Source organism: Platichthys flesus, chromosome 8 (assembly GCF_949316205.1).
Source record: "Platichthys flesus chromosome 8, fPlaFle2.1, whole genome shotgun sequence".
Classification (NCBI taxonomy): domain Eukaryota; kingdom Metazoa; phylum Chordata; class Actinopteri; order Pleuronectiformes; family Pleuronectidae; genus Platichthys; species Platichthys flesus.
The window spans coordinates 16,642,342-16,663,484 of NC_084952.1; the positions used below are offsets into that span (position 1 = coordinate 16,642,342).

Sequence of the window (21,143 nt, forward strand, 5' to 3'; positions counted from 1 at the left end):
GCAGCTCATTAAATTGGACACTGTTCAGGAGCACACTGCGCAATGGCCTTTCAGATGATTGGCTCCTGAACAGATACAACTCTGACTGTGCCGTCCATCAGTTGGCACATTTATTGATGGTACTTAAGTGTCTGTGTGTGTCATTTCTGAATTTCTCCACACTCGCTACCAGGACAAACTGCTCCTTTTGCTGTGCCCTTTAAGGAAACAGTCGGTAGAATAGGTGGAAAGGAGGAAGGGATCCAGTCATTCAGATCTCCCGGGAACCTTCGGAGAGACGCGCGGAGCAGATGTTGAGGAGGAGCCCTTCTATTCTTGGCCTGTTTCTGGAGGTGTGTTTGGTCATTAGCTGATATTCCATGCAAGTGCACACATGGCATCGGATCAACATTCTCATAAGGCAGATATGTGAGTCACTGCTCCAGAAAATGCATGTCTCTCGTCTGCCAAGACTGAGGGACTTCTGAGTGTCTGTTTTTGCCTCTGATCAAACATGCATGACAGCTCGCCTTCAAAGCCAAGACAATGTGTGAGCGAGGCAGGCTGGCAGAGGCGTGCGATCCCTGCGTCCAGAGAAAACACACCCTCACGCTTTACAGTTGACAGTCCTGCTCCTTTCATCCAGCTCCGAAGATGTGTGCTTACTCTATGAATACTTAATACGGGTTAGGGTCTTATATATCAATAATGAAATGTCAAAACAGCCCCTTCGACAGCCTCACTGACCTATGTATCATCCCCTGCCGTGAGACGCAGAATCCCTCTGAGAGTCTCCCTCCGGTCTGAAACACTTCATCTTCAAACACACATCTGTTCAAGTCGCCCTTTGAAAAGAGAGGAACCAACAATTGACACATAATTGCTCAAAATAAACGATACAAAAGGGCTCATTTCGCTGAAGCCATCCAGTGTTGGCGTCTGATTACTCAAGCGCGCGCACGCATCACCACGGCTCACTGCCGCTTTTAATTAACACAAATGTTGCTCACACCCGTCTCGCAAAAATTTAAGAGGAGAAATGGTGCAGCAGCTGTATTTCTGACGGAGCTGTAAACAAGGTACAGCAGCTTTAAATCTGGCATAATGAAGACAGACCGGAATAACAACTGTCTGCACTTCCCCCTGAGGCTGTTTTCCCTGAGGCAACTTTCCCTGAGGTGAATAGATTTGCGAGGGCACTCTTGGATCCTGGCGTAGTGACCGACACTGAGGGATAGGATATGCAGAGCGGGTTGGCAGGGGGGTCTGCAGTGAAGAGGTAGAAATCCTTTGGGCAAAGACTCGTATTTCCAGACTATTGTTCCATTGAGCTGAAAAACACCTCAGGTAATGAACAGAGGCATCTATGGCTACATGCAGTCAAGGATCAATTTTTAATAAAGAAAATTCTAGGGGCTGATATGTTTCATATGTCAGAAGCACATCTAAAGAAAGAGTCACTACTGAACCGTGCTTCCTGTTGCCATGATTCAATAAACTACACATACAGTGTTGTACCTTGTAAATAAACACACAAGCAAAACAAACCCATCTATATTTGACACTTTCTTGGCGCCGTGTGAACGTTTCCATCCCCTATAATTTAATCCAAGCTGCAATTATTTATGACGAACAGCAGATAGGAAGCTTCAGTATTCACTGTTGATATTTTGCAGCAGTGTTCATTTAAACTGTTGATCTATGTATTGGAACAACAGTTATTAGTGTAAATGTGTTATTTGGATGCCAAAACATTACTTGTGTGTGAATGGGATCCTAAGTGTCCTGCTTTGTCATGGATGTGTTATTTATTTTTTAACTGAGCTCCATCACAGGCTTTCGAGATTCGAATGGAAAACAGACCCGGGTCCGTCACTCTGACACAATGATTTGGGTTCTGTCTGCTGGTGCTAAGCTTTGTCTCGAACCAGTTTCACTTTGATCATGAAAGCAACATTAATTAAAGGGACCTTTCAAGACTTAAGTGCACTGTTAACCCGAATGCTCAAATTAATCAACTGGATTGAGTAGTGTAAACTTAAAATCTGTTAAGAAGTTCTCCTTGCTTAAACATATTGAGTACCAAAACGACATTCTAATTTTAGAGTATGTGTAACTAATAATTTTTGATTTACATGAACTATTTTTGTAGATTCTGTAAGTACTACTTAAAATTTAAAATGTGCAGAGACTCATAAATCTACAGTTTCCAAGATTAAGTTTTTATTCCAGCAGCTCTGCTGCAGATCTGCCACCAGCAGCGGACTTGCTGCCAGAGACCGCCGCGACGCACAGCCTGTCTGCGGCGCATCTGCAGACAGTGTTTTCCCGATAGCGAAAGGCGTCGACTGTGAAGAGTACTTAAGAGATCGAAAAGTCAAACGCGATTTACAAGTTGGTGCCCTCATATTTACAGAATAAGTATAAGTGAATTTTAAGAAATAAACAGTCCGACGGAACGGTGTAAATGTATCTATTAAATATTAACAAACTACAAAATCGTCTCCACAGGTAGTACCTACACGATTTTACTTTGAAGTTCGAGGTTCATTTCCTGTTCTGACGGTTAAGCTTCCGTTTGAGCGGGCTTTGACCGGAGGTTAATCTCTAGAAGGCGCGCACCGAGTTTTACCCAGAGATAGTGTTCCTCACCGGTACCGACAGAAAACGACAGAGAAGACCTGCAGACCTGTCTTTTGTGCTTCTGGTTCTAAGTCATCAACGCCCAAGGATACAATTGTAAGTATTCAATTTGAAGTTAAGAATGTGAGCCACACATTACACAAATATGACAATGTATATGTATAAAAGTAGTCCTATCTACTAAGCTAGCAAGACTTGTCGGGAACTTACTGAACTTGTGTGATGTACAGTTTTGATGATACATGGCAGTGTGTTATTTTTTTAGTGTGTTAATCATGTAAACTCTAATTTCAACATCCAGGTAAACCAATCTGTTGGAGCATCCTCATCCTCCTTGGCAAATTTAAAACCGAATCTTAGACTACCCCACTGGAATATCTTCTTCTAGTTTTGCTAGGTAAGTTAAGGGGTTAAATGTATGTAACTCATTTTCAGGGGTGCACCGATTTATCGGTCGTACATCGGCCGATGTTCATATTTGTGGTAAAACCGCTGGGCACGTGCCGCGGCTGGTGGAGCAGTCGCTCCGTCGCCCTCCTCTCGGCGCCGCCGGAGGCTCAGTGCGCGGCACCGGGAGGTCCTCATCCGGTGGCGCCTCACGGCGTCGCTGGTGCGGGGGCTTTCTTTCTCTTTCTCATGTGCATCGTCTCATGCACAGGTAACAAGGGAATTGACAACATAGGTCATACACACAGAAGCCGTAACAAATCTAATAAACGGGCAATACTGCTACCGTAAATCAATGAGAAGAGTGTCTCTATAATGATACTTTAACAGGGCTGTTTTAGACAGGGTAAAAAGGTGCTGTTTTAAATTATCCTTGTGGTATTTTGACCAAAATATGTTACAGTCATTTCATTAAGATCCCAAGGAACCATTTCAACTTGCGGTAAAATGGGCATAATATGTCTCTGTTAAATAAAGTTTAGTTAAATCAAAGATTGTTTCATAAATCTGATTAAATTCGTGCTCATTAAAAGATAAGAGTGATGAAGGGCTGAACATTTTTTAAATAGTGCTTTTTAAATAAATATTAAATATTAAATATTTTTTCTGGCACAAAAGGGTGAATGAATAACAACAAAAAGAAAATAAACAAATATCGGCTATCGGCCAGATTGTTATTTTAAATATCGGTATCGGCCAAGAATTTCCATATCGGTGCATCCCTACTCATTTTATAATTTTGTGACTGCAAAAACAAAAAATGCTTGATTTGGCAGTTGGTTTATTAATAACAAGAATAGAACTTTGTGAGTGCCTGTTTTCCTGTAAATTGAAAAAGCAGGGAGCGGGGAAATCCTTGTTTGATGTTCAGGACACACTGCCTATGCATGTCCACACAGAGCACTGCTGCTGTTGAGCTGATACTCTCAGCCCTGTCTTTCTACATTGACTTTGCATTTTACTATTACTTGAGATGACAAATATATTAATATGATTACATTTTCTATTTTCAGGTAGCTGCTCCTAATATGACTTGGAACTGTAAGTTGTGTTCAGCTAATTTCACCACCAGGACACAATTATTTAAACATTGTAGACTGAGGCTTAGCCACTTTTCAAGAGTTAGCCCACTACCATGCCTCTATGATGATTGCATGTGCACATTTCTAACACTTAGTGCACTGGGAACTCATTTGTCAAGATACCATATTCCAGAACATAGAACCAGTGCAGGGCAGAGTCAGGAACCTGTAACATTCAGGTGCCCTTTATGCACATATCAGCACCCTTTTTCTGAGTCTGTACTCCTCAGTCACATAAGATCACACTTAAAAAAACACGAAATGGTACTCTGCCCATACAAAGACTGTAACTATAGCACAAATGTGTACTCTTCATTCAACTCTCATAAAAGCAGAGTGCATCGAGCAAATCTTGCATCAGACTTTCGCAATGACATTGTCTCTGAGCATACGCAGAATCCTCAGTCCACTAGCTCCGAGGTCACTTGTGACTTGAATGAGGAGTGTCCAGGTAATAGCACTGACATACAGGATGAAGAGCAGCATGATAGCTTTGAACTAAAAAATCAGCTCAAACTTAATTTAGCGTCTCTATTTTTAAAGATGCAGGCTATCCTTCATGTGTCAAACACAGCCACACAGGAAATAGTGGACAACCTGAATCAGATCTTCTCTTTATCCCAGCCATTGATCAAGGGGGCAGTTAGTGATATATTGGAGAGACATGGTCACAATATCACAGATTCCACACTCAATGAAGTTGTCAGTGCGGTCATGGAATCTAATGTTGTATATAGTAGTACCTCCAAAGGTGCAGAGCTGTCCTCTTCCAAGCGAAGAAAGACATTTGTCGAGCACAGCTATCCAATGGTCATCCCGGTAGAGTACCATTTAGAAGCATCTGGTCATACCATCATGTATGTTCCAATCCTTCAAATGATTCAGGAGTTGTTTAAAAACACAGATATTCTCAAGAAGATTCAAGAACCTAATTCTGAGCCTGGTCATTATGTGTCATATCGTGATGGCTCTCATTTCCATGATAATATGTTACTCTCAAAAGAAGAACTAAACATAGCAATCCAGCTATATATTGATGACCTTGAAATTGCTAACCCTCTTGGCACATCACGAAAAATTTACAAAATTTGTGCATTATACTGGGTCATTGCCAATCTGCCGCCCAAATACAGATCAGCAATGCACACTATACAACTGGCTGTGCTTGCTAAAGTAACGGACCTCAAGAAGTATGGGTATGCAGCTATACTTGCTCCATTTGTGCGAGATGTTCACATTCTTGAACAAGATGGTGTGTTCATTGAATCGTTAGGTCAAAATGTGAAAGGCACCATCTTTTGTGTTTCTGCTGACAATCTGGCTGCTCATGGATTAGGTGGCTTTATAGAGTCATTCAAAGCAGAGTATGTTTGCAGATTCTGTATGGCCACAAGTGAACAGTTTCAAAAAACTGAAGTGAGAGTGGAAAAGTTTGTTCCAAGATCCAAAGCCAGTCATGACCTTCATGTACAAAACGTCCTAGAAAGTGACATTCTGAGCAGCCAATTTGGTGTCAAAGGTGATTGTGTCTTGCATGAGACCCTGAACTACTTCCATCAAATCACGGGTCTTCCTCCAGATATCCTTCATGATCTTCTGGAAGGTATTGTTCCCGTTGAGCTTTCTCTTTGTATTAAAGAAATGATTCGGCTGAAGTACTTCACTTTAGAGTATTTGAACCAAAAGATATCTTCCTTTCCATATCAGCACACTGATAAAGTAAACAAACCTAAGCCTATTCCTAAGACATTCATGACTCGGAGAACAATCGGAGGTAATGCGCATGAAAATGCCACTCTGCTCAGACTACTGCCATTACTTGTAGGTAGTAAAGTGCCAGAGGGCAATGCTGTATGGGCAGTTTTGATGGAATTAAAAGAAGTGGTGGAACTAGCATTGTGCCCATCTTTTACTGATGAAACCTTGGATTATTTTGTGTGCAAAATCAGCGATCACAGACAGATACTGCAAGAGGTTTTCCCTCACTTTAGGCTGCGTCCTAAACACCACTATGTGGAACATTACCCCAACCTTGTTAAGTGCTTTGGACCCCTGGTACATGTTTGGACGATGCGATTCGAGGCCAAACATCGCTTCTTCAAAAGAGTGGTCCATGACTCTCAAAACTTCAAAAATATATTGAAAACACTCGCAATCAGTCACCAGCACATGATGGCATATCATCTTGGTGCACCCTCATTTTTCAAGCCGAAAACCCAAACATCCAGTGTTGAAACTGTCTGGGTTTCTGCACTACCAGAGGTAGCTCAGGCTCACATTAGAGGACTTACTGCTAATGATACTGTCTACCATACATCAAAGGTGATAATTGATGGCATCGACTATATCAGTGGAATGTTTGTGTCAGTTGGAGTTAGTGGGGGACTGTCTAAATTTTGCAAACTAGAACAGATCTACCTTGTGAATCAGAATGTTTCTTTTCTCTGTTGTGATTTTGACTCCTGGTATGTTGAACATCTTCGGTCTTATGAGCTTTCAGCCACACATTGCCTGTCCATCCACCAGCAATCTGATTTCAATGATTCTGTCCCACTCTCTGCATACCAAATAGAAGGATTGCTGCTGTTGACTCCGAAGAGGTTCCTACAAGTGAGACAGAATTGAGACTACTCATTGGTAAGTAACTATTAATAATAACAAAAATGTGTGCATCAATCAGTGTATGGTCTGTATTTTGTAAGTGCAATCTTTTAATCCCTCAATGTTTCTTCATTTTTTTTAGTGCAATGGCAGCTGAACCTTCAGAAATGATCCTCCGTGTCATTGAGGCAGACCGTGTTATAAAATTAAAACTCAGCTCCCGGCCTAGCTCTGTTGACCAACTAATCAACATTTTGAAACACAAACTAGAATTGGACAATGACTTTAGCTTACACTATGAAGATCCAGATTTTGATGGGAAACTCACTTCACTAGTGGACATTAACGAGTTGCCACAAAAAGCTGTTCTTCATATTTCCCTTTCAAATGATTCCAGCTCTGTTGCATCAACTGAAACACTCTCAGACGTGTCAACACCGGAACGTCTTAGCAGATGGCCTTCAGGTCCTTTTCCGATTCCATCATTTTCATTTGTTGTTGAGGTAATGCTTACAGAAGGCAATAGGGAATTTGAGAAAAATGGAACCCCTCTTCGGCTGGCTAGAGACCAAAAGCATGACATTCTTGAGCAACTTGCTTCTACTATATATGGTTTTAAGGCTTACCCAAGTGACAAAGAGTTAGCTAAGGCAGCTGAAGCTCTTGTGGCCAAACATCCATGTTTAAAGGAAGCAGGATCTGACACTGGATGGAATGGCTGGAAAAACAGCATCAAGTTTAAAATGGGTAACTACAGGACCAAGATGAGAAGGGTCGGCTGTAAAGAGGTCACCGTAAATGCTGGAAAGAGAAGCCGAAGAAACCCTGACAATGAACCTTCACACACTAACATCAAAAGGCCCAAGCGGGCAGAAGTTAACTTTCTGCCAAACTTTCCCAAAGGAGAAGATTCCTCAAGTCTCGAACATTTGAGGGATCTTATTGTTGAAGAATTAAAGAAGACTGAGAGAAACCTTCCTCTCATTAGTAAGATGATGCAGACCACATTTGCCTTGCGGCGACAGACAATAGTGATGTCCTGCCCACCAGTGAAACAGCTCTTGGACCTGTGGCCTGCTCTTCGCATGCAGTCTGAGGTAATATGGATTGATTTTTCACCTGTTCTGCTTTACCAATAATGTCATATTGCATTCACTGGTAACCTTATTGGGTACACTTGCACAATCTTATTTAATCAAATACATTTATTGAGTTTGCAGAGGAGCTGAACTGGATGTCATTAAATTGTTTGTGTTTCCAATATTTGGGTGACACATTAAAATACATGAGGGGCAGAATATTAGAAACATAAAAAACATCTTTCAGTATAATGCACTCCAGGAAAACATCACTGCAAACTACAAACTCAAAATAATTAACCTTAATAGTGTTCGCCCCAAGGCCGTTCCTTGCTACACTGGTCTGGTGTCAATTCCTACCAACCGCCCTAACCTATCCAATCCAAATGAAGGCAAATCTTAATATCTTCCATTTGGTGGCCAATGATTCTATGTGTAGTTTTACCTTATTATCAACTAATCAACATTACTGTGCTGTGTGTTCTGCCCCTTATCCTCTTCTTAATTGTAGGTGTTTGCAGAGTTCCAGCGGATAACTAACCAGAACCTGTCTAACACATTCTATGCCGAACTTGATCGCCACATTCCTCGTTTGATGGCTTTATTCCGACAAAAGGCTTCTAGAACTGGAAAGAATGCAGATGCTTTGGCTGAAATTTTCAAAGTCCATGATGAACAGGTAATTATATATATATCACAAATTAACTCTTTATGTAATGCCAGTAATAGGTTCCATGATCAAAATTTGTTCACAACATTAATTTTAATCTCCATAGGTATTACATGATATCCACTCAAGGCGTACCACTGTTCTCCATGCCCTTCCTGTGTATCTGCGTGAAGATACCTCCGGATTTTTCCAAACATGTGTGGTAGGTCTAATTATATAAATATCAGGCCCATTCTATATTTAACATTCATATTTTAATTTTTGTTTATATTTATTTATAAAACAATACTTGTCAAAATTTCTATTGACATGCCAAAGGGTTTTGCTTGCCACCCACTTATTTCCCATGGTGTTTCAGTGGATGCAATTGTAATTATATGATCTCTCTCTCAAATTTTTTCAGGATGGTTTGGATGAGCCAGGTTTTGGGGATGCGTCAGTTGCTCTCCTTACAACACTCAGCGACAATTCAATGAGTCGAGTTCACTACCAACCAGAGAAAATCTCAGTTGTCCTAGAGGGTGAAGTGGTGGCCACCCTCCCGAGACTCGCTGATGCCTTTCTGGTAATGTTCGGCCTTACCTATGCACTACATCTCAGCTATCCCAAAGGACTGACCAACACCTTCGAATTTGCTCAGAAAATTTTACTTGGTCTGGAAGAATGTAAATTGTCACCCAGACTGCAGTCGCTGAAGAATGACTTGATGGGACAAGTGTAGAACTGGAAGATCTGAAAAGCAATAATGGAATAATCTGGCTCATTCAGTTAAGAGCCTAATCCATAACAAAAATATGTTACTGTCTGTGTTAGCTGTTGTTCAACTATTAATGTTAAAATTGCTGCTCTATAAGCTGTCAAGCACTTGTTGCTACCTCACTGGTTTGCAGCCAGATGGCACAGTGTGTGCATATGCAATTTTTGTGTTTACTTTAATTGTTAACTCTTCTTTTTGATATTGAAATATTTTTGTCCCAGTTTGTGATGAAAATGCAGAGCATGAACGAAAAACATGCTGATGCCTTCTTGGTTACTTTTGGCCTCATCTATGTACCTCACATTTCAGATATTCCAAAGAATTGACCAAGACAATTGAGTGCCTTAAAGAATAGAGGACTCTCGAGTCTCACTGTTAAGAGCCACAACATAAACATGTAAATTGTCTGTGTTGATTGAACTGTTCTACTGTTGATGTTCAAATTGCTGCTGTACTCTAGGTTTTTAGCCACCTTGCACAAATTACACACTGACTTTGTAATTTTACATTTTAAAATGAAACATTGCCATTTTTACGTAGATGTTGAAGCAGTATTTATGGTCAATTTTGTCCATTCAAGCAATAATTTCCTCAGTGCTGCTATATTGATCAAGAAAAAAGGAAATGTTATGGTCTTCCTCTCACAGAGCTATGTAGGCTATGCTCATGTCCACAACATCACTGTGACATCACTAATGCAGGAACAACAGATTTAGCAGTTAGGGCGATATGGCACACACTAAGGAATTTATTGTGCAAATTGCCTATATTTACCGGAAATGCAGTGGCAATGTTTCCTTTTAACATTATTGTGAAATGGGTTGTAATAAGAGTTATGGTAGATTTAAACCAAAAGTAGCTGCTGCCTTACATGTAGACTAAAAGGTTTACAAAAATGGCCCCAATTGTGCCTTTGCAATTGTTGTTTTTTATGTAAATGTGTCTGTTTGTTTTTAAATATTCTTTTTGTTGCAGTCTTTGCAAGACAACCTTTTGGAAGGGTAAAAAAGGCTAACTTTGATGTTTGAAATTGTACAAGTTGGTAGTACTAGTAGTTTTTGGAGTTTCATAAAGTCAATTGTTTTGATTTGCACTAAATGGAAATATTGGAAAATATACTAATAAACATTGAGTTTATTGAACACAAAAATACTTGGTGTCTATACTTTAAACTATTCAGTTGAGCTAACTTATTGCATTGAGCAATGTAAATACATTTTTTGGAGTTACCGTTACTGAACATTTGAGGTGGCTTATGGATATTTTTGAGTACCTGTTACTGAAAACATTTGAGTTTGCTTATGGGTATTTTTGAGTAACTGTTACTGAAAACATTTGAGTTTGCTTTATCAGTCATTTTGTTTAACTAATCAAAAAGTATGTGTACCTTCAACTTCAAATATACAAGCTCCCATTAACTCAAACTTTTGAGTTTATGAACTCAAAAAAATTGTGGCAATTGATTGCCTCAATTTTTTTGAGTACTGCTTACTTATTCGGGTTTGCAGTGTGGGAGGATCTGAGCTCCAACTGCTTTTCAAAGCTTTTTATTGCAATTGTTCTCAAACTACCTCGCAGAAAGCGGCGGTTGCCATGGTAAAAATGAATTGATAGTGCAGCACTTTGGTCTGTGCGCATTGAGACGCATTCAGCAGACACTGACTCTGAAGTGATGTTTTCTTACCCCGCGCTAGTAAATCCCTCTATGAAAGGGTCTCGTTTTGTTCGTTAATTGAAGATGGCAGAGAGGAAGTATTCAAGCCTTTTCTACGTGTGCTCCATGTTGCACAGTGCTGACGGTCAGACAAGACCCGCATTCTTCAAACTAAAGGGGAACTTGATGCACTCTGACCTGTATTAACCCATGCAGACTTTTACACTTTAGGATTTCTGCTATATTATTATATCATTGCTCCAATCAGTGAGAATGGTGAAACATATGCACATTTTTCACAGATCTGACTTTAACGTTTAACATGTTTTAGTTTCATGTGTTTATTTTATATATTGTACGGTGATGGCGCAGTGAAGTATAACGTATTATTTTAGTTTTATACAAATAATTAAATTACTTCAATTCATGTTGTCAGGCAGTTACTACATAGCTCAGGTCCACACTACTGGCTTGTTATATTTGGCTTGAAGTGGTCCCACTCTCTCTCTCTCGCTCTCCCTCCTTATCGTTGAACCACAAAACTGAAAAGCATACAGAATCTGACAAGTTCCGTCTTCCTATAATCCTCTCCATTCTGTTTCCGTATTAGCAGGCACCTACATACAAACAGCCCAGTCAGGGTTTGTGTGTGTGTGTGTGTGTGTGTGTGTGTGTGTGTGTGTGTGTGTGTGTGTGTGTGTGTGTGTGTGTGTGGGGAACATGGAACTATCCCGGGGCAAGTTAAATGTTATCTTGATTCAATACTACTACTAAGCCACTGCTAGCTGCTCTACAGTTTGACATTACTCTTGAACCTGCTGGGCCAGACTTCAGCAGACACTATTTCCACAGTCTCACTCACCAAAGTGTAGCAAGAACAGGTGGTGGGGCCGCGGAGTGATGGTGCAGACATCAGTGCACCATCAAAATGATTTGTGAAGCTTCTTTTAAGGTAATAGAACATGCATAATGTCGCTTTAAGTGTTGTTTTAACAGCTTTACAGTAAGTAACATACGGTCACCTTATTATATTAATACAACCCTTATAAGGTTTAGTGTAAAGTCTTTACGACTTGTAAGCACACAGATGCTCTGTCATTATGCTGGGGATGCATATGAGGAGGGTTAATGTGGGGATTGTAATCAAGATGAGAAAAAAAACTTGAGATAATCTAATTTTAACAGGGACTTCATAAAGCTGCAGACATCTGACACAAAAACACTTTTAGTCACATCAAGAATGACACATGCAGATATAGAAGGAGCATTTCTAAAAACTGCGCACTTAGATTGATCTAACACCACTTCATAATTTCATTAAAATGTTTCCTGCTTTGAGCGATAAGCCTTTATTTTTCATTTTGCAGATTACAAAGTGCCACTATTATCAGTTTAATTATTCTCAGTGATTAGAGGCTTTAATGAAAAAAATGTCTTCACACTATAATAGTAGTGATTCACTCTCGTTTAATGACGGCTAAGTCTCCTCGCTGGGACACACTTCCCTTGCCTCGCGGAAGACACATGAATTGGTTTGAATTTAAGTTTTAAAAAGTTTTAAAAAACCTGCCACGAATTAAATCATAGTCCTTAACCTGAAATAGAGAAGTGGGTAAAGTGGTTGTGAAATGTCAAAATAAGCACTAATCACATCAACGACCATTGACCATTAAAAATCCAATTTAATTTTACGGATGGTTGGAAAGAAAGAAAACATTTGACTATAAACTCAATGTTCTCTCACAGTGGCACAAACAGTTAAATCTTGCGGAAGACATATAATATAAAAATACCCTGCTCTTCAAATTTAAGGTTTCTGCAAAAAAATTGCTACATATTTTTTTATTTGTCTCTTTTGGACTTGTTATCTTTTGATTACCTTGTTGGGGATGCACATATTTAAAATGTCAAAAAGAATGACTCATAATAATCACTGAGGCACTTGGCCCAACTGAGTGTATAATGCTTCTGTAAAATAATGTGGCACACTAAAAAAAGAACTCCCTTTATTGTAGGTCAAAAACCAGATATTATGATGAAAAACGAAAAAGACTATGCAGTTCCTCAAGGCTCCCATATGCATCTTTTCACCTTGAGGCTATAAAGTGCATAGTGAGTCCTTTATTTGTCCCCGCAGGTGTGCAGATTAGGCCAGCACCTGTCACTCAATTTGATGGCGCGTTGATACGACACTCAGCCTGAGGCGGCGGTAACATAAAGCCACTATGAGCACTGAGGACACCAGTAGAGGAAGTCAAACTAAAAATAAAGAAATATGTACAACTGGCAAACAACGGCTCGGCCCAAGAGGCAGGCACCCACAGCATATGTATACACCCCGAAATCCCCTGAAGCTCCGTTATAAACCAGCTTCAGGCCAAAACGGGGATGCACGCACACAGCATGACAGGTGAACTTTCCAATACCTTCCTATTTTGAACAGTGAAAATATATAATACTTCTAATTAAATGTGTATTATTGCATATTTTGTTTGGTATTATAATCAAAACTACATTTGCCGAAAGAGCAGCTCTGGAAACACGACAAAACAAACTGAAAAGGGAAAAAACTTGGCAAAAAGAGAAACACTGAAAGTGAAAAAATAGTAATGATGTTTACTCGTCAAAAATGTTTCAAAAGGGCAACACTATATTTTTAGCTGTTGCTAGTGTTCCACTTTTTGTGCTCAATTTGTTTGTTAGTATTTCTTTTTTGGGCCATTTATTTATGCTACACAAATGTCATCTAACTGGTGACATATCAATAAATTGTTTTGTTGGATTAAGTTTTAGGTATGGGCAGCACGGTGGTGCAGCAGTTGGTCACTTCACAGTAACAAGGTTGTGGGTTTGAACCTGTTTGCTGACCCAGGTCTTTCTGTGTGCGGAGCTTGCGTGTTCTGTCCGTGTGGGTTTTCTCCTGGTACTCTGGGTTCCTCCCACAGTCCAAATACTTTCAGCGTGGGTTAACTGGAAACTCTAAATTGACTGTGGGTGTGAAAGTGAGTGTGGATGGTTGTTTGTCTCTGTGTGTGTCAGCCCTGCCGCACCATAGCCACCTGTCCTGTACCCCGCCTCTTGCACAGTGTCAGCTGGAATTGGCCCCAGCCCCCGCCGCGCCCTCAGAGGATAAGTGGTGCAGATAATGGACGGATGGATGGGTTGTCGGGTGAATTTTTTTCTAAATGGTGTGTCATCAAGGCGGCGAATAAGATTCAATCATCTGATTGTGTTTTGTCACCTTGCTTGTATTTTCGTTGCAGTGAATGCAGTGAGCCGGTCTTACATTAAAACCTGCAATTCTACATTGATCTTATCAGTAAAATCTCAACACAAGACCAATACATTTGAATTATTGATGTGTACCCTAGCAGTTCAGACACCCCCTAGTGTTGCAGACCACCAAACAGGGTTCCATTAAAGGTTTATAAATCCTTCCAGTTATTTCCAACATTGGGTTTTAGTAAAGACTGAACAAAAGGTTGTTGACATCTTTCCCTGTCCCTACATTGTTAGAAACCAATATACTCAAAGAACTCCTCGTGAATGTCACTCTGCAATTATTCCAAATGGCGTGCTTAAAAACATTTGAAATTGCTCAGATAAGATGTATTTGATGCCACAGAGCTGAGAGGCTAATTCAGGTTTTTCAGAGAAAGGTGCACAGCTATGGATCAACATTCTGCTGATTACAGAGTAATTTATAGAAAACTACTTATTTCTCACTGCAACACACGTGCAATTGGCTGCAAACAGCTACTCAGTTGTGTCTGACAGAGCTCGGGTCAATATTGTCAATAGCCAAGTAACTGGAACCACCATGGTGAGGTGGTTTTCAGCCTGGTCGGCAATTTCTCTCCTCCTGATTGCTTTACTTAGGTTAATTCAGTGTGTTTGATCATGTATTTCTGTTTCTGTGTCTCTGTCGGAGCCTTGTACACACACATTAATGTGAGGAGGCATGTTAAAGCAAGAGAGCAGTTAGTACATTTGCATGCAGTGCAATACACTGATTTCCAGTTTAAAAGGTTTACCTAGAGCTAGAAATCTGTAGAATACATTATATTTGGTATTTAATAGGTTTAATAGACTAGTAAACCTCACAATTTTTGAATTTGACCTGCAAAGTTTGTTCAGTCCATCTTTATTGGATTGTTCCTGTACCTGACTGTAAATCTTTCTAGAAACTCTGCTCCTGTTTTTTTTTCTGTACACTTCTCAGTTTTTCCTCTCGTCTCTGTTCGTTCATGAGCTGAAATCACAAACCCCACGGGACAAGCACTAACTTTTCTTTCAAGTTGAAACATTTCACGTAGACAATACTTTTACTTTTCCCAGGGCAGAACTGTGTTTATTTGCATCCACTTAAATTCTCGCATATGCAATCATGTCACCTCTTAAACATGCTTTGTACACAGGCTGCATAGACAAAGCATTATGTTTGGGACTACAGTCTTCTGTCTGTCTTTGATGTTCCCAGTCAACTAGAGCTGGATGATATCACCTGAAATCATCATCAGGAATAAAAGTTAAATGTATCTCTGCAATTATTAACGACATTTACATGTTATCCTACAAACCTGTGCACAAAAGTTGTCCATATCGTGAACCTCTAAATCTTTGTAGTGAACCAATAAGCCTGAAAATTTGATTATGTAACATTCATTTAACAATTTAACGTAAATGTATTTGTTTAACTAAACAAATTAACTATCAGATCTGAATTACACTTTATGGCATGAAATATTTTTATTCCATTCGTGAGGTATACTGTATAGTGAGATTATTTTAACAGACACTCTTGACTGCAGCATTTTAGCCTCCATACTGTGGTTTGAAGGCACCGGGGAGACTCGTGCTAAACAAAACTTGGGACTGTGTTTGGTTGTTAAGGAGCTGTAGTATTTATTTATTTTCTGACAAACAAGCTAATAAAGAACATTTATTGTTGCATTTATAGTTTACTGCTGACCTGACTCTGCCCAAATGGCCGACCCACCTGCATGTACTGAGTGAGAGCTTTGTGTCTCCATCCTGCACAATAACCACAGAACTGCAGCTGTTCAACATTGATATCAATATCAACAGATTTCACATTTAGCTTTGTTTTGTATCATCCTGTATCATGTTGACTACCAACTATAGCAAATTACCAACATTAATACTTTTTTTAAGTTTAAGATAACATCGCTTGAAACTACTAGGTGGGACAAACCCAACTCAACCGATGAGATGATACTAACATGACTTCAGTCTTTACTACATTCATCTCGACCAAAAGGTTTATTAGCTCAACTTACAAATGGTGAGCTCCCAGCTCTAGAAACCTTGAGAGTTATTCACAAATTGATGTCAAATGAAAGTCACTGATATCAAATGGGAAATTTGAGAGGTCACATGAAAGTGTGAGGAGTATAATTAGTGTGAAAGTGACATGGAGGGTGTAACTGAAGATAAGTGGTTGAAGGTCCCTAGTTTTAAAAAAAGTGTCTATATTACTGGATACACTTTGAAAAGGTCATCCGCATACACATCGCAAAGGAATTTCTTGCTTAAAGTTCATAGTTATGCCTAATTTACGGAATCTGTGTTTTGAGTTGTTCCCCAAGGTTCTGTTCTGGGTCCAATGCTGTTTGCATTGAATGGGCTTTCACTTGGGCATATATGTTATTTTTGCTACAATTGCTATGAAGACATTATTCAATTATATATTTTATAAGTTATTATTTCTGCCCTCGATGCCTTTTTTTCAGAAAGTGACAGAATGTCTTGTCTGTCTATCCATTTGTGCAGGGCTACAAGTTCTACATACATTTTGGATATTTAAAAAATTGTGTATTCTAATTCAAATGTCAGACTGAATTTTCTTAAGAATTAAATTCATCGTTCTTTCAAAGGGGGTCCTTGCATGAATATGCGGTAATATTAAAATTTTATCAGTGGTATCAAATGGTTTCACAATGATACGATAATAAGGTTTATCACAATCAATTATTTTGGCCAACCTTTTTTATAATGTTACAATATATATATATGGAAACTGTCAAAGAAGTTTTTGAAAGCACCTAAATTATATGCTGGTGCACCGAAATGAAAAGGATAGACGTACCAGTGCAACCAATGTATAAAGTTATTCTGAAGCCCTGCTCATGTGTTGAACCTCCTCTCATTTTTCTTTGGGAGTCATTGAGTTGTGACCAGCATGTCAATTAGATGGTTCGCTCCTATTTCTTCTAGATGAGAAACTTACCTGAACCAAACATTTTCCTTCCGGTCTGATTACTGTAATCTGTTTTCACTTGTCTCAGTAATACAACCCTGAACTGATTAGAATGGGAATGAATTCTGCAGCCCAGCTCCTGACAAAGGCCTTCAATGGGCAGGCGCCTGCCTACATGTAAAAGCTTCAACAGCCATATAATGTTAGTAGAAATCTGAGATCCTCTCATCAAGGTTTTTTTAGTGATGTATTATTATTATTATATTATTAGTACTTTGTTAACAGCTTTAAGCTTTTTTGACACCATAAGACGTCCTACCTCTGATTTAAGTCTTGCTTTCTTCTTTAACCTGAACAAGGACAGCAGATTACAGGTTTTCTTATTTCTGTTGTATCAGAAATCAAACCACAGCCGACTGCTGAGAATGATCAACTCACTGAAGTGCTTTTAAACACAGATAAGAGCAATGTAGCAGCCCTATTTCTCCCATTGTTATTATTGATTTACCCTTTAAAAGACATTCAGTTGTTAAGAACACAGTGTTTGATCACAGTCTTTTCTCTGTTGCCGACACCAACCTCTAATTCTGAAATCTCATTCTGAAAATCAGTTTGACCCAAACATGAGTATTATTCATGAGCCGTTCCCTCGAGTCAACATTATTACTCAGAAAACCTCAATGATTGGAAAAATCCCCTCCTCTTGAGATGAGATTATAATTGTGTGTTTTTGCTCTCTGTGCTCTGATTGTTCATCAAGAATTGTAAAGAAATGATTTAAAAGATGTTCTGCTAAACATTTTGTCAGCTTTGTGTTGCTGACAGAACTGAAAAAGATTTGACATCTGAATACAAAGAGCAAAGACTTGTGACAATATAAGGCAACAAAAGCACTCATTGCTTCTTTTGTATGTATAAAAAAGACTAGTGTGTTTTGACTCATCATCTGCAAAGGTTATGACATCTTGCAGAAGCAGTTAACATTAACTTTAAGTCAAATGAAAAAAAAATTGTGTTAGAGGACACGCAAGCACGTGTATACTTGCTTGTATGAACCCTTTGCACACCCAGTCTTAGAACATCAAAGAGTGATTCATTAGTTTTTCATTCAGATGTGGATTTCGTAATATAATTGCAGCAAAGTGTTCCAATGTGGGGGACGTTTGCAATTCACAGTCACAGGCTCATACATAGAGTATGTAGCTATAAAGACACCAGCATGTGAATTTTTAATCAAACAGACGGAGATAAACATTTCTTAGATGTTAGATGCTGTTTGTGCTGAACTGTTCATCTCAGAAGTCCTCAACAAATAAATGCCAGAATTCATAAGAGAACAGAAAAAGATTCAGTGAGGCTGTTACAAACCGTGTCTGAAGGTTGTAATGCTGTTTTATAGTGATAAGAGCAAAACCCTACATAGTATATATATATATTTTTTTTTACAATGAGGCAGCAGCCTTTGAATATCAGCAAGACAAAATGTTCTTGTAAAAATCAATGCAGTTCCAGCCATGTGTAATGGTAAATGTCAGCCTGTGTGCGGATATCACTTGTACATATAACATATGACTTTAAAGATTACATCCATACTTACAGTTGGGCGAAGTGGTACGTGAGCTAAATGCCAACGTTGTTTAGTAGGTATTACATTGCCAAATATTTTCACTTACATAGTTTAGCATTTTAGCAAGCTTACATTTGGCAACTAGAAAGGCCCAAAGAGTGCGCATTCCTCCACTAATGTCCAATAGTCCCCTAATGAAACCAAATTTGAGTTCATGAGATTAAGATTAAGATTCGGAAGCAAGTTAAAAGAGAAACTTACGAACACAGCCCTAAGGCTCAAAAGACGAGGAACATTGTTGAGGAAGGGTGAGAGGATGGTTAGTGTGGAGATTTTTTAGATATAAAGTCAAAAAAGAAGCAGAATAGGCTGCACTGCAAATTGGTCGGAAGCATGTTCCCACAAGACAGACATGTTTTCCTTCTGAAGCAGAAATAGTGATTTGATTTATATTGTGAATATATCGCTATCGACTGATGGGAAATGAGTGTGATACAATTTTTTTCCATCTCGCCCAGCTCTATCTGGATACCATTTTTCATCAAGAGTCATGAATTATCTCTGAGAAATCAACAAAAATGTGAAAAAAAATACTAATCTTGCAATCTTAATGAAAGTACATTTTTCTTTTAAAAAGGATCCGCCCCCCCTATAAATTTAATAATTTTCCGCTCAACCACCAAGTTTCGTATAATTTGTCAAATAGTTTTTGCGAAATGCAGCTAACTAAACAAATGCCTTGTTTGCCTCATCACTTGAGGTTCATGAATGTCTCTAACTACATTAAATTACATTACATCGACTTATTGTTGAGATATTTTGTATGGAACCACAAATGTAAATCTCACGAGTGTCACTGATAGTAGAGTGTTTTACTTGAGAATAAAGAAAAACACTCTATAATAGAATAGGAATAGTAAATAGAATGTGATGGCATCACCAATGTTCTTAGAATTTGTGCACTGGGCCGAATTAAATTCTGCTCCAAATTGAATGGCGATTTAATATATGTAAATCTGAACCAAATCCACCAGTTCATCCAACCATCGGACCAACATCACCATCCAGAGACATGAGGAAAGTGTGCTAAAAGCTGTTATTATAAACATGTCAACGCTGCTATTGAGTGTGCACTAAACATGTGAAATTTTCCGGCATCATGAACATAATCATTTCCCCACTTATGGCAGCGTTATCCTTTAAAAGAGTTGGAACAGAGAGAGCCTTATGCATTTTAATAAACACAGCTGTCAACCAGCCAGACGCAAAGTGACACTTGTGGAGGGTCTAGGACAGATGGGGGACGAGGTGTTAGATCTGGGAGCATGGCCGTGAAGCACAGACCTGGAGTATAACCCTTGAACTCTACGTGATGGATTGCTCCCATCAACTTGCTGCTGGTGATGTTGTGTTGAATCCGAGATGTGCAGTGTTCCTGTAAATACAAGCTTCAGGTGAAATGGAAGATATTTTTTGAATCATGGGAGAACAGCAGGAGCTGACAGCGAGGCTGTGAAAGACATTAACAACAAGGGGTAAATACAAATAAAAAAAGAAATTACAGCATTACTTTTTAGAGTAATACTTTTAGACAGTTTTCTATTTTCACGTCAGGCTCAGACTGTCAAGGTCTGATTATTCTCCCCTTGTTCCTTGAGTTTTCCTTTTTCGGGTGTGAGCCTGGTTTCTTCTCCTCACCTGCACAACTGACGTCTCTTCCAAACTTGGCATTAACTTGCTTCTCAAAGGATCCAATCACAAGTGAGCTGCTCACACCTGGCAACAGGATGTGTCTCCACATGCGTCCTCTGTGATCAGATCGCACTTCTTTGCTTTTAGAAAAAAAACGTAGTCAATATTTTCATGTGTGTCAGTTATGCGTGTCTGTGTGTCGTGTGAGAGCACAGCCAGACCGGGTGAGAGAATCAATGCTTTGCAACTCTACGAAATAGGTATTTTTAAGATAGGAAATCAATAAGTGGTGGTCATTTTTAATTTAGTGTTGGTTGGCACAAATAAATCAATATATTAGAAACAATGAGGATCGTTAAAATTGTTTGGTTTTATTATGTAAACGTAGCAGGTCAGAGGACGTTGGCTGAGTAAGTGGTTCTTGGTTCAATAATGCCCATGATGCATTTTGTGCACGCAGCTCATAGAACGGCCACATGCTTCCCATACTGAGTGATGGGATCCAAAGTGCGTTCCCATTGCATCTTGGTTTTACCAACCCCATTTAATACTTAAGTCTATCCAATTGTGATTGGACGACAGTTGTTCATACCAGGTTTGAACAGGGCCAGAAGCCCATCAGTTCATCTTCTACTCCACCCATGCAAGTACAAACTCTATATCCCTTCTCATCTCTCAAATCCTCTCCAGAATGCTCCATCGACCAGTTCTTACCCGGCATCCTTTCAAGGCAATGCTTTGTTTCCGTGTGA

General features: G+C 39.3%; 1 protein-coding gene across 2 annotated transcripts; it reads left to right on the forward strand.

The window, feature by feature from the left end:
• Positions 1–2,125: 2,125 nt before the first annotated feature.
• LOC133959005 (uncharacterized) lies at positions 2,126–10,479 on the forward strand. 2 transcript variants are annotated; one of them, XM_062394059.1, is made up of 8 exons: positions 2,126–2,718; positions 2,924–3,019; positions 4,083–4,110; positions 6,724–6,788; positions 6,895–7,849; positions 8,343–8,510; positions 8,608–8,703; positions 8,905–10,479. In XM_062394059.1, the coding sequence occupies exons 5-8, from the start codon at positions 6,899–6,901 to the stop codon at positions 9,220–9,222; spliced, it is 1,533 nt and encodes a 510-aa protein (XP_062250043.1). In that variant the 5' UTR covers positions 2,126–2,718; positions 2,924–3,019; positions 4,083–4,110; positions 6,724–6,788; positions 6,895–6,898; the 3' UTR covers positions 9,223–10,479. The 2 variants fall into 2 exon arrangements, with proteins under 2 accessions (XP_062250043.1, XP_062250044.1); XM_062394060.1 differs by lacking the exons at positions 2,126–2,718; positions 2,924–3,019; positions 4,083–4,110 and having other exon boundaries at positions 5,144–6,788.
• The last annotated feature ends 10,664 nt before the right edge of the window (positions 10,480–21,143 follow it).